General features: G+C 44.9%; 1 protein-coding gene across 5 annotated transcripts in view; it reads left to right on the forward strand.

The window, feature by feature from the left end:
• The window catches only part of VPS13D (vacuolar protein sorting 13 homolog D), a 247,996-nt gene that overhangs the window by 35,280 nt on the left and 199,828 nt on the right, over nucleotides 1-12,888 (forward strand). For all 5 annotated transcript variants that reach the window (XM_079142502.1, XM_079142503.1, XM_079142504.1 and 2 more), the window contains 5 exons: nucleotides 212-342; nucleotides 1,668-1,800; nucleotides 3,614-5,827; nucleotides 7,256-7,407; nucleotides 9,786-10,817. In XM_079142502.1, coding sequence (XP_078998628.1) covers nucleotides 212-342; nucleotides 1,668-1,800; nucleotides 3,614-5,827; nucleotides 7,256-7,407; nucleotides 9,786-10,817 — 3,662 coding nt within the window. The remainder of the gene's footprint in view (nucleotides 1-211; nucleotides 343-1,667; nucleotides 1,801-3,613; nucleotides 5,828-7,255; nucleotides 7,408-9,785; nucleotides 10,818-12,888) is intronic.

The following is a 12,888-nucleotide window of genomic DNA, read 5'->3' on the forward strand; positions in this document are numbered from 1 at the left end:
CTCCCTCACGTTCCTCCCTCCCCAGGGTGCTCCATGGCCCTCCTTTGCCTCATTCCTGTGTCACTCAGGTCAAGTCAGAGCAGGGAACTGTTTTGGTTACTGACTGCATTTTAGCTTTGGTGCCAGTTGTTGGTGGGAACAGGTGTTGCAGCATTATAGCCTCCCCACCATTTGGAAATTCTGACTGTTCTGTGTGTTTCCAATTTTGTAGGTTTTGGTTATCAGTCAGAGCTTGAGCTAAGAGTCGCTGAAGCTGCCCGAAGGCAGTACAACAAGCTGAAGATGCAGACTAAGGCGGAGATCCGACAGACCCTCGATCGCTTGCTGGTGGGGGATTTCATAGTAAGCAGCCTCACATAACGGGGACGTGGGAAGGGACAGGTTTTTCTTTCTCTCTCTCTTTTTTTTTTTTCGGTGCTGGAATTGAACCCAGGGCTTGCACATGTGAGGCGAGTGCTCTGCCACTGAGCCACCTGCCCTGGGCAGTCTCTTTTGACAGGTTCACTGTCGACTGTAGGTAGACTTGCTTCCATCTACTGTCCTGATTAAATGAACTGAAAATACAAAATCCTTCTCAGCTGACATGAAATAAAAACCTCATGTCTTTTACCACCAAGGTTTAATTAAACAAGAGGAGCTACTGTGACTAGACGGACTTTCCTCTGTATGGGTCTGGGAGCACTTTTGGGACCGTCCTTGTCCTGTGACTTTCCCTGAATACATAAGCACTGCCCTTTTTGCTTCCCTTAGAACAAAAACCTGGATTAATGCCTGCCTTCTATCTCAGGCTATGATGGTCACTTTGTCACCATCTGTGGTCACTGCGTGACCAGCTGAGGAGAAAACCCTGTGGACAGGTAGAGCCAGGAGACAGCTCAACAGTCCAGGAGGCAGTTTGTTCCTCAATGTGGTGTGGCAGCGGGAGGCAGGGCCCTGGGAAAGGGGTGGCTTCTCTTGAGCGGTGGAGAGCAGGCTGTGGGTGGAAAGGGGTAAGGGGAAAGGGGACCATGCTTACTAAGGATGTCCTGGTGCATTGGAAGCAGAATGAGTCCTGTTTCCTGCATGTGCCTTGTGTGTTTCAACACAAATTATAACAATTAGTATCCTCTTGTTATCATAGACAAAAGACAATTCTGATAACATTTGTATCAGTTTTTAACACCTGCACATAATTGAGGCTACTTTTAGTCACAAAGAACAGTTTAAAATTCATGAATCAGTGTGGTGTTTGTGTTTTGAACCTTAAAATTTATGTTTTTCCTCAAGTTATTTTGCATGAAGTTCACGATCACCAATATCTGTGAATAAGTAAAAGAATTTTGGATTTCCACATTTATTTGAATTTCAAATTTCTATAATAGTTTGAAGTGTTAAGCTCTGTAAATCAGAAACAAAATCTTTCTTGAACTGTGGATCATCAATCCAAGTACAGTAATCAGTAATTTGCAGGTTTTTTTCCCTCCACCTCAGACCCTGGCTCGTGGTGGTGTCTCCAGGCCGCAGCGTTTGCATGGCTTCGTCTTAAACTTTGTACTCTAGTCCCGTCGAGCACCATGCTGCCCCGTAGCCCTCACGGAGCTTTGGGAGTGCTGGGACTGCCCTGAGCAGCCTTCAGGGCACAGTCACAGTTAGCACTGATGTAACTGAGGTTTATTTCATTTTCACAGGAGGAAAGTAAACGGTGGACAGTGCGACTAGATATTTCTGCTCCTCAGGTGATATTTCCTGATGATTTCAAGTTCAAGAATCCTGTGTTGGTTGTTGTGGATCTGGGAAGAATGCTGTTGACAAATTCCCAAGGTACATTGCCAGTGGGAAGTGAGGAAGACAGGTCTCAGTGGGCTGATCCGTCTCTACCTCCATGTAATTCACTTTTTAAAATGTACAGTTCAGCCGGGCACGGTGTTGCACACCTGTAATCCCAGCAGCTTAGGGATAGGCAGGAGGATCGTGAATTCAAAGCCAGCCTCAGCAAAAGTGAGGTGCTAGGCAACTCAGTGAGACCCTGTCTCTAAATAAAATACAAAATAGGGCTGGGGATGTGGCTTAGTGGTCGAGTGCCCCTGAGTTCAATCCCTGGTACCTGGGGAAAAAAAAATACAGTTCAGTTATTTTGGGCATGTTGGTAGATTGTACAGCTCTCACTGCCAGAACATTTTCCTTTCCCCAGTGAAACTACAAACTCATCAGTAGTCATTCTCTCCCAAATCCCTCCTCCCCAGCTTCTGGTAATCACTAGTGCTTTTTTCTGTCTCTGTGGGTTTGTCTATTCTAAACATTTCATGTGAATGGAATATAGTATACAACCCTTTATGTCTGCCTTTTAGTTTAGCATAGCATTTTCAAGGCCCATCCATGTTCTAGTATATATTCATGTTTATTTCTTTTTATGACTAATAGTCCTTTGTATAGATACACTATATTTTTCTTTATCATTCATTTTAGACATTGGGATTGTCTACCTTTTGACTATTAGGAATAGTACTTTCTGAATATTTACATACAAATATTCACATACAGGTGGTTGTGTGTTTTCAGTTCTCCTGGGCACATACCTGGAGGTAGAGTTGCTGGGTCCTCCGTGAGTCTGTTTAGTATTTCGAGGAGCTCCCGACTTCTCAGCAGCAGCTACAGTGTCACCTTGCTGCCAGCAGCGGAGCGCTCTGTGTCTGCACCCTGTCGTCCCTGTGACTGTTCTGTGTCACAGCGTGGTTTTCATTTGCCTTTCTGTGCAACTCTGTGTATTTTAATAAACCTCGTCTCCCTGTGCGTACTCTCAGGGACGGAGCTCTGACCTGTTTGTGATTATGGCATATAAAAAGAGAGCTCTGGAAGGTGATTTCATGACTGCTGTTAGAGCTCAGCTTGTTGAAATGGGATGGAAGAATGTGAGTTCTCAGGGTAAAGCAAGTGAGTTAAGCAGGTCAGCCTGTGTCAACTCATCTTCACTGAGTAGACCTGGAAGGAAGGGGGCAGGGGACGGGAGAACCGGGGGATGTTGGGTGCTCAGGGGGATCTTAAAAGGAAATTAGACCTGAGTGAAAGGGTGGCTCAGCAGCACGCAGCATCCACATGAACCGATAAGACACAGTGTGGAATAGGCACACGATGGAGCCCAGCACCCTGTGGTGTCTCAGTGCCACCCAGCCTTAGAGAGGATCCCAAGTGTGCACCAGGGGAGAAAATCACACACTGAGCAGTTTTTGCTCACCAGCCTGGCTGTGGGCTCTAGGGTTGCTGTGAGCACAACACCTGAGACCTCCCTTCTCTCAGCTTCCTAGCAGGGGGACAAAGTGAACAAGCTAAGGAAGCACAGAGAGTGACAGAGGGGTTGGCAATATGGCTGGGAAGGCTGTGTCGCTGCGGTGGCGCTGGGCCCCAGCCGCTCCCCAGCTTTTCTTGCAGCCACGTGTTTTCTCTTGGTATTCCGACTTACAGCTTCATGGATGAGTTCACACCGATTAGAGGACCACGCAGAACATTATGCTTGGGGTTTCCTCCGTCGTTTCAGAGGTCGGGTTGGTGGAATCTCTGGTCTTCATCCTCCCTGTGGTGAAGGATAGAGGAAGAAAATAGCAGAGATTATTTGAGTCTTTTCTTCTTTTCTCTGCAGATGACTCCAAGAGGAAAAGTGGGGACGGGTCAGCCTCTGAGGAGACTCAGTTCAGTGACGATGAGTACAAGACCCCTCTGGCCACACCTCCCAACTCCCCGCCTCCTGAGACAAGCAGCAGCAATGGGGAGAACACGCCTCCTTTTCCTGGAGTGGAGATCAGCGAGGAGCAGCTGCAGGCACATTTAATGAACACAAAGATGTATGAGAGGTACGCCCTGTCCTTCATGGACCTGCAGATCATGGTCGGGCGAGTGAAGGACAACTGGAAGCACGTCCAGGATATCGACGTGGGACCCACCCATGTGGTGGAGAAGTTCAACGTTCACCTGCAGCTAGAACGGCGACTGATTTACACCTCGGATCCCAAGTACCCAGGGGCTGTGCTCTCAGGCAACTTGCCAGACTTAAAAATCCACATCAATGAGGATAAGATATCTGCTCTGAAGAATTGCTTTGCTCTCCTTACCACCCCGGAAATGAAGACATCTGACACTCAGATTAAAGAGAAGATTTTCCCCCAAGATGGACAGCGGGGACGTTTGCAGGACTCGGTAATGAACTTGACCCAGAGCATCGTGATGCTGGAGCAGCATACCCGGGAGGTTCTGGTGGAGTCACAGCTGCTGCTGGCCGAGTTTAAGGTCAACTGTATGCAGCTTGGCGTTGAGAGCAATGGCAGGTACATTTCCGTGCTCAAGGTATTTGGTACCAACGCTCACTTCGTGAAGAGGCCTTACGATGCTGAGGTCTCGCTCACTGTTCATGGTTTGCTCCTGGTGGACACCATGCAGACCTTTGGTGCTGATTTTGACCTTTTGATGGCTTCACATAAGAACTTGAGTTTTGATATTCCAACAGGAAGCCTCCGGGACAGCAGGGCACAGTCCCCTGTCTCTGGACCTAATGTGGCTCACCTAACTGATGTAGCCACCCTGAATGACCCATCTGCAGCTAGCGTTTCAATCCACAAAATTCTCACCAAAGAACAAGAGTCTCTCATTAAATTGGAGTACCAGTTTGTGAGTTCAGAGTGCCCATCAATGAACTTAGACAGCACTCTTCAGGTGATTTCATTACAGGTGAATAATTTGGATATTATCCTAAATCCAGAGACAATTGTGGAGCTGATTGGTTTTCTTCAAAAATCCTTCCCCAAGGAGAAAGACGATTTGAGCCCTCAGCCTTTAATGACTGATTTTGAAAGAAGCTTTAGAGAACAAGGGACTTACCAATCCACATATGAGCAAAACACCGAGGTGGCAGTGGAAATCCACAGACTTAACTTATTGCTCCTCCGGACAGTGGGAATGGCAAACGGAGAGAAGCATGGCAGGAAAATCGCCACTGCAAGTGTAGGTGGCACCAAAGTCAACGTCTCAATGGGGAGCACGTTCGATGTGAACGGTTCTCTTGGCTGTTTGCAACTCATGGATTTGACACAAGATAATGCTAAGAACCAGTATGTTGTCAGCATCGGGAATTCCTCAGGCTATGAAAATATTGTCAGTGACATTGGCTACTTTGAATCCGTATTTGTCAGAATGGAAGATGCAGCCCTTACTGAAGCATTGAGTTTCACATTTATTGAGAAATCTAAACAGGAGTGTATCCTCAACCTGAAGATGGCTTCCTTGCATTATAACCACTCTGCCAAATTCCTGAAGGAGTTGACATTGTCCATGGATGAACTGGAAGAGAATTTTCGAAGTATGCTGAAAAGTGCAGCCACCAAAGTCACCACAGTGTTAGCTACCAAGACTGCCGAGTACAGCGAGATGGTGTCACTCTTTGAGACTCCCAAGAAGTCCCGGGAACCCTTTATCTTAGAGGAAAATGAAATATATGGGTTTGGCCTATCTTCGTGTCATTCGGACACTGTAAAGCTAATCCTGAACATCAACATCGAATCTCCAGTTGTTTCTATCCCTCGGAAGCCAGGGAGTCCCGAGTTGTTGGTAGGACACCTGGGACAGATATTCATCCAGAATTTTGTGGCAGGAGATGATGAATCCAGAAGTGACCGTCTGCAGGTGGAAATCAAGGACATTAAACTGTATTCTTTGAATTGCACCCAGCTGGCAGGCAGAGAAGGTGCTGGGGCTGAAGTCAATCGGACGTTTTGTCCACCCTCTGGCTCTGCCAGTGCCAATAGTCAGGAGGAAGCTCATTTCACTCGACATGATTTCTTTGAATCTCTGCATAGAGGTCAAGGTAAGGAGCATAATTCTGTTTCATTTTGTTTAAAGGTTTTGGTATTCCACCAAAAACAGCGACAACAAAAACATTTTCTTCTAGAATTATCCCCAGTTAATATTTTAGAAATCATGGTAGAATTTTGACAGATGCTTCCTAGTAGATTGGTATATTTTCACCTTTTTCCATTTAATATCATTTTTGGCAAAACGAGTTTTTTTTTTTAACTTCATTGTTTTTTTAATTTATTTTTTCATGTGGTGCTGAGGATCAAACCCAGTGCCTCACACATGCTAGGCAAGTGCTGTGCCACTGAGCCACAACCCCAGCTTCAAACAAGAATGTTTAAAAATGTTTTCTTTTGGAAACTGTGTGACTATACTCATTTATAGAGATGCTTCAGTGGATGAATTTGGTTAGTGTTGTTTAATTTTGTCAATTTTCTTGTTATAAACTGTAGCTCTTTCCTAGATGAATGTTTTAGCCCATGCTAGCTCAGGGATTAGCATAAACAGAACGTGAAACATAGTCTGTAGACATTATGTTCTCCTTCTGGTATTCCGCCATGTCCTTCCATGATGGGTCGGATGGAAGAGGGTGCTCGGAGTGGAGTTTTGAATTCGTATTCTGAATCTGATCAGCTAGTGCCAAACAGTTCAATCTGTTAGTCTTTTTTTTTTTTTAAGGTACCAGGGATTGAACCCAGGGATGCTCTATCACTGAGCCACATCCCCATCCCTTTTTTGTTTTTTATTTCGAGGCAGGGTCTCATTAGGTTGCTTACAGTCTTGCTAAATTGCGGAGGCTGGCTTTGAACCTGCAGTCCTCCTGCCTCAGCCTCTTGAGCAATCACAGGCGTGCGTCGCCACGCCCAGCTCAATCTGTCAGTTGTGGCATCTAGAGAAATCACGAAAGCTCTGCAGCATGGCTTTGTTGGTGAAGAAATGAAGACTTTGGAGACCCATCCTCCTGTGGTTCCCAGATGCTAATTCACTGGTTCTGGTACACATACTCTGAAAGATCCATTCTCTGGGATCAGGGTTGTTTACTTAGAGCCAAGAAAAGGGTTCCATCTACTTCTGAAAGCTAGATAAGGATGAGCAGTGTGGCTTGGAAAATCACCTTGGGAGGTGAAAAGAAGCTTAATGTCCAATCTCTGGACTGGATTAGTTTACCACGCCATATTTTAAAACTGCCAAATAAAGCATGTCTTGAAATTTTTCTATTTTTCTGTGTTCTTACCTTTTATTATCTCTTCTCTCGGTGAGTTTTTGTCTTCGGATAGTCCTCAAGTTTACTCTTCATCATACACCCCTAGGTACCAGGCTGACCTACCCTCTAGTCTAGGAATAACTCACGGGCTCTATTTTATACTCTCCACACTTAACCAGCAATAGCAAGATAAGATTAGCGTTTACAGTCTGTCATTTCCCTCTCTTCTGCCAGCTTTTCATATCCTGAACAACACCACCATTCAGTTTAAACTGGAAAAGATCCCAGTTGAGAGAGAGTCTGAACTGACTTTCTCCCTTAGTCCGGATGACCTGGGGACGTCCAGCATCATGAAGATTGAAGGAAAGTTCGTCAATCCAGTTCAGGTAAGTACCCAACTGATTTTCATGTCAGGGCAGCTGACGTGACTCAGATGCTTGGGACCAGAAGTATGTCAGATATCAGAGTTTTTTGGATTTTGAAATATTTGTGAAGACTTCATTGGTTGAGCATTCCTAATCAGAAGCTCTGAAACCGGCAGTGCTGTAAAATCTGAAACATTTTGAGCATTTCATTAACTTTCAGAAAGTTTCAGATTTCAGGGGTATTTTGGATTTCTCAAATGCTCAGCCTCTATTTTATATTTGTGCTACATAAATCTATACGTAGATTATAATGTTACCTATTTATGCTTATTAAATGTGGGTGGAAAATATGATTTCAAAGGAAATATCATTAATGCAGTTTTTCCACTAAACATGGAATCATTTTATCATATTTTATCACTGGGCAAGCATTCTTGTTAGCCTTCTTTATGTGGATCAGAGGCAGGTTGCATAGAAGGAGGAGGCAGATTCTTCAGTCCATTGCCATTTGGGTACAGGGAAATTCTTGATTAAACAGTCAGTCTCTTGGGCTGGGGACATAGCTCAGTCGGTAGAGTGCTTGCCTTGCATGCACAAGGCCCTGGGTTCAATCCCCAGCACTACAAAAAAAAAAAAAAAAAAAAAAAAAAGTCAGTCTCTTTTTCCCAGGAGGATATAATTCTTGTCACACTTTTGACATACTTGGCCCAGCTTATAAAATGATGTGATTTGCTGCACCCATTGACAGATGTTTTCAAGGGAGAATTAGTCTTGCCTTGTCTGAAATGAAATGGATCAGGACAGAGGACCCCCCCTGCCCGTGTGTGTGTGTGTGTGTGTGTGTGTGTGTGTGTGTGTGTGTGTGTGTGGTGACTGTATGTATATACTGCCTTTTTCCTTCAAAAGTGCTGTTCCTGATTTGACAGGGAGTAGAGCAAAGAGTGTTCCATTAGCATTACAGTGTAAAACAAGGACAGGAGAATCTCAGGACAGTGGACCTGTGTCCCACAGTGTGTCCAGCAGCTGTTCCGAGGTAGCTCAGGGGTGCAGTCAACAGAGCGTGTGTCCCTACTGCCACCAGTGCTTCCAGTGGGTGTCTGGGTGAGAACCTTGCCCACAGCTTTCCCCTCTCCCAGCAAGTCTTGCCTCCAGCCTGAGCTGCGGGGGAGTTCTGCATGTGTTCTGTGTGTGTTGACTTCTTAATGGCTAGCATTGACTGTCGTCCTGATGAATGTCTTCAAAATTTAATCTAAAGACTTTTTTTTTGGGTGATGCTGGGGATTGAATCCAGGGCCTTGTGCTTGCAAAGCAAGCACTCTACCAGCAGAGCTATATCCCCAGCCCTAAATACTTTATTTTAAAATAAGTTTTAAAGACAAATATTTATTCTTCAATAATTTGATTCTTTAAACCATTTTATTATGAAAATTTAAACATGCTTAAATATATAATAGAATGATGAGTCTTATGTCCATCAATCAAATGCAACATTTTAAGGATTTTACCGTACATTTCATCCATCTTTGTGTTTGTGTGTGTATGTGTGTTTGCGTTGCCAGGTATTGAACCCACGGCCTCACACATGTAGGCACGTGCTCTACTGCTGAGCTCTGTCACTGGCCCATCTTTTCTTTCTTTTTTAAAAATTTTTTTTTACTTGTAGATGGACACAATACCTTTATTTATTTGTTTTTTATGTGGTGCCAAGAATTAAATCCAGTGCCTCGCACTGAGCCACAAACCCAGCCCCCATCTTTCTCTCTCTCTCTCTTTTTTTTTTTTGGTGGTACTGGGGATAGAACCCACTGGTGCTTTACCACTGAGCTACATCCAAAGTCCTTTTTTGAGACAGGGTCTTCCTAAGTTTCTGAGGCTGTCCTTTAACTTGTGATCTTCCTGCCTCAGCCTCTCAAAGGTTGCTGGGATTAAGGCATGCACTACTATGCCCAGCTTGAACAGGATTTTAATACCAGCAACTTTGATGTGCTCAACACACGTATACATAAACAAAGCCCTGATTTTATACCGTTTCATACCAGTGTTTTTGGAATGTGTCTGCAAACTAGGTGTGCCTTATCATATCTTTTAAGGTGGTATTATCATACCTTACAAAATTAATGAGAGTTCCTTGGTACCCAAGTTTCAATCTGACTTTACTGATTTGGGCATACAGTCAACACTTACATGTAGATTTTTCTGTGAGGTGCTGGGGAGGGCTTTGTAAATAAAAGTGGGACAGAAAGAGGTAAGGATAATAAAAAAGTGATGGCGATAGTCTTACCAACTAACTTAAAATCTCAAGGGAAGTCCCAGGCTGTCGACCGTGGACATTGACAGGCGGCGTCTCTGAGAGCAGTTGATAATCCTGGGGAGTAACTGAGTTTCTCCCTTTGATGCAGGTGGTGTTAGCCAAGCACGTGTATGAGCAGGTTTTACAAACGCTGGACAACCTTGTGTACAGCGAAGATCCGAATAAGTTTCCAGCCAGCGCCGCCGCTGCCTCTTGCCCCAGCTCTCCTCTGCCTGCCCTCAGCGCTTGCGGAGAGCCTTCCCTGGAGCGGAAGGAGAACGGGTTGTTCAGCCACTCAAGCCTTTCCAGCACCTCTCAGAAGTCCTGGTCTGTGAAAGAAGCCAAGGCCTTTACTCAGATTCAAGCCAACTTTTGCATATCAGAGCTTCAAGTTCAGCTAAGTGGGGATCTCACTTTGGGGGCCCAGGGTCTGGTGAGCTTAAGGTTTCAGGACTTTGAGGTGGAATTCAGTAAAGACCATCCTCAGACCTTGTCCATTCAGATTGCCCTGCGGTCCCTGCTGATGGAGGACTTGCTGGAGAAAAATCCAGACTCCAAGTACAAGAACCTGATGGTGTCCCGAGGTGCTCCTAAGCCATCTAGCTTAGCACAGAAAGAGTACCTTTCCCAGTCTTGCCCTTCAGTGTCCAACGTGGAGTACCCTGATATGCCTCGCTCACTCCCTTCCCACATGGAGGAAGCGCCTAATGTCTTCCAATTGTATCAGCGACCCACCTCTGCCTCCCGGAAGAAACAAAAGGAAGTCCAGGACAAGGACTACCCCTTGACCCCACCTCCTTCTCCAACGGTAGACGAGCCCAAGGTTCTTACAGGAAAGAGTAAATTCGATGATTCCTTGGTTCACATCAATGTATTCTTGGTGGATAAGAAACATCCAGAATTCTCTTCCATTTACAACCGAGTTAACCGGAGCATCGATGTTGATTTTAACTGCTTGGATGTTCTGATCACATTGCAAACCTGGGTCGTGATATTAGATTTTTTTGGAATTGGCTCCACTGCAGACAACCATGCAATGAAGTTGCCACCTGAGGACGTTCTGCAGAATGTCAAGTTAGAATCCAGTGCCTTAACAGAATCTGAACTTCAGGATCCGGTCAACACCAAGCTGGATCTCAAGGTATCACTTCCCTTTGACTTCTTGAAGTTCTAAAAATGAATTTGGATATATTCGAATGTGAGCATTTTGCATTTATTCTGGAAAACAGCTCCTGTTGGCAGCAGAGCCACATACAGTCTCTTGGGCGTCTGTGACAAAAGGGTAGACGTTAGTGCTCCAGAACAGGCGTGGGGTAAATCCCAGCTGCAGGCCGGGAGACCCTGAGGTTTAAACAGCTCGTCAAGTCCGTGGGCTGTGTCATTCAGTGGAAATGCTTTGCTCTCCTGTCCTGGGTGTCCTCTTCTCTCGTCATCTGCAAGAGCGAGGTGACATGGTATACGCGAGGGCCCTAGAACAGCGACTGGTCCGTAGCAGCAACTTTCAAGGGCAGCTTTTGCCCTTGGCTCCCTGTTCTCTCAGGAACGAAGCATGGACCTGGACTTTGAATCCCGGCACTTTGACTACAGCCTCATGGCTGCGTGGCTGCTGTGTGGCTGTGCTGTCCCTTAGCCACTTTCCCTCAGGTTTCTGTCAATAAACTGGGGCTGTTGGGAGGTGCCTGTGCTGTGGGGTCTCTGTGAGCACTCAGCGAGAACACAGCTAAGGCCCTCTGTGGCGTGTGGCACAGCAGCCATTCAGTGAGTCGTGGCTGCTGCTGTCCTTACTGTCATGGTGGTAACTTGTCCTCGGTACTTAGATTTTTTTTTTTGGTACCAGGGATTGAACCCACTGAGCCACGTCTCCAGCCCTTTTCTGTATTTTATTTAGAGACAGGGTCTTGATAAGTTGCTGAGGGCCTTCCTACATTGCTGAGGCTGGCTTTGAACTTGGTGATCCTCCTGCCTCAGCCTCCTGAGCTGCTTGGCTTGGATTACAGAGTGCACCACTGCACCTAGCTGGTCCTCAGATATTTTTTTTTAAATTTATTTTTATTGCAAACAAATGGGATACATGTTGTTTCTGTTTGAACATGGAGTAATAGCATACCATTTGCGTAATCATACATTCACATAGGGTAATGATGTTTGATTCATTCTGTTATTTTTTCCTCCCCCCCACCCCTCCCACCCCTCTTTTTTCTCTATACAGTCCCTCCTTCCTCCATTCTTGCTCCCCTCTCACCCCCCCATTATGTGTCATCATCTGCTTATCAGCGAGATCATTCGTCCTTTGGTTTTTTGAGATTGGCTTATCTCACTTAGCATTATATTCTCCAGTGTCATCCATTTGCCTGCAAATGCCATAATTTTATTATTATTTATAGCTGAGTAATATTCCATTGTATATATATATACCACAGTTTCTTTATCCATTTATCAATTGAAGGACATCTAGGTTGGTTCCACAGCCTGGCTATTGTGAATTGAGCAGCAGTGAACATTGATGTGGCTGTATCTCTGTAGTATGCTGATTTTAAGTCCTTTGGGTATAGGCCAAGAAGTGGGATAGCCGGGTCAAATGGTGGGTCTATTCCAAGTTTTCTGAGGAATCTCCACACTGCTTTCGAGAGTAGCTGCACTAATTTGCAGCCCCACCAGCAATGTATGAGTGTACCTTTTTCCCTACATCATCTCTAACACCTATTGTTGCTTGTATTCTTGATAATCGCCATTCTAATTGGGGTGAGATGGAATCTTAGTGTAGTTTTGATTTGCATTTCTCTTATTACTAAAGATGGTGGACATTTTTTCATATGTTTGTTGATTGCTTGTACATTTTCTGTGAAGCGTCTGTTCATATCCTTAGCACATTTGTTGATTGGGTTTTTTGTATTCTTCGTGTAGAGTTTTTTGAGTTCTTTATATATTCTGGAAATTAGTGCTCTATCAGAAATATGAGTGGCAAAGATATTCTCCCACTCTGTAGGCTCTCTCTTTGCATTGCTGATAGTTTCCTTTGCTGAGAGAAAGCTATTTAGTTTGAATCTGTCCCAGTTATTAGTTCTTGCTTTTATTTCTTGTGCTATGGGAGTCCTGTTAAGGAAGTCTGATCCTAAGCCAACAAGTTGAAGATTTGGACCTACTTTTTCTTCTATAAGATGTAAGGTCTCTGGTCTGATTTCAAGGTCCTTGATCCATTGTGAGTTGATTTT

Source organism: Sciurus vulgaris (genome assembly GCF_902686455.1).
Source record: "Sciurus vulgaris genome assembly, chromosome: 1".
NCBI classification, from domain to species: domain Eukaryota; kingdom Metazoa; phylum Chordata; class Mammalia; order Rodentia; family Sciuridae; genus Sciurus; species Sciurus vulgaris.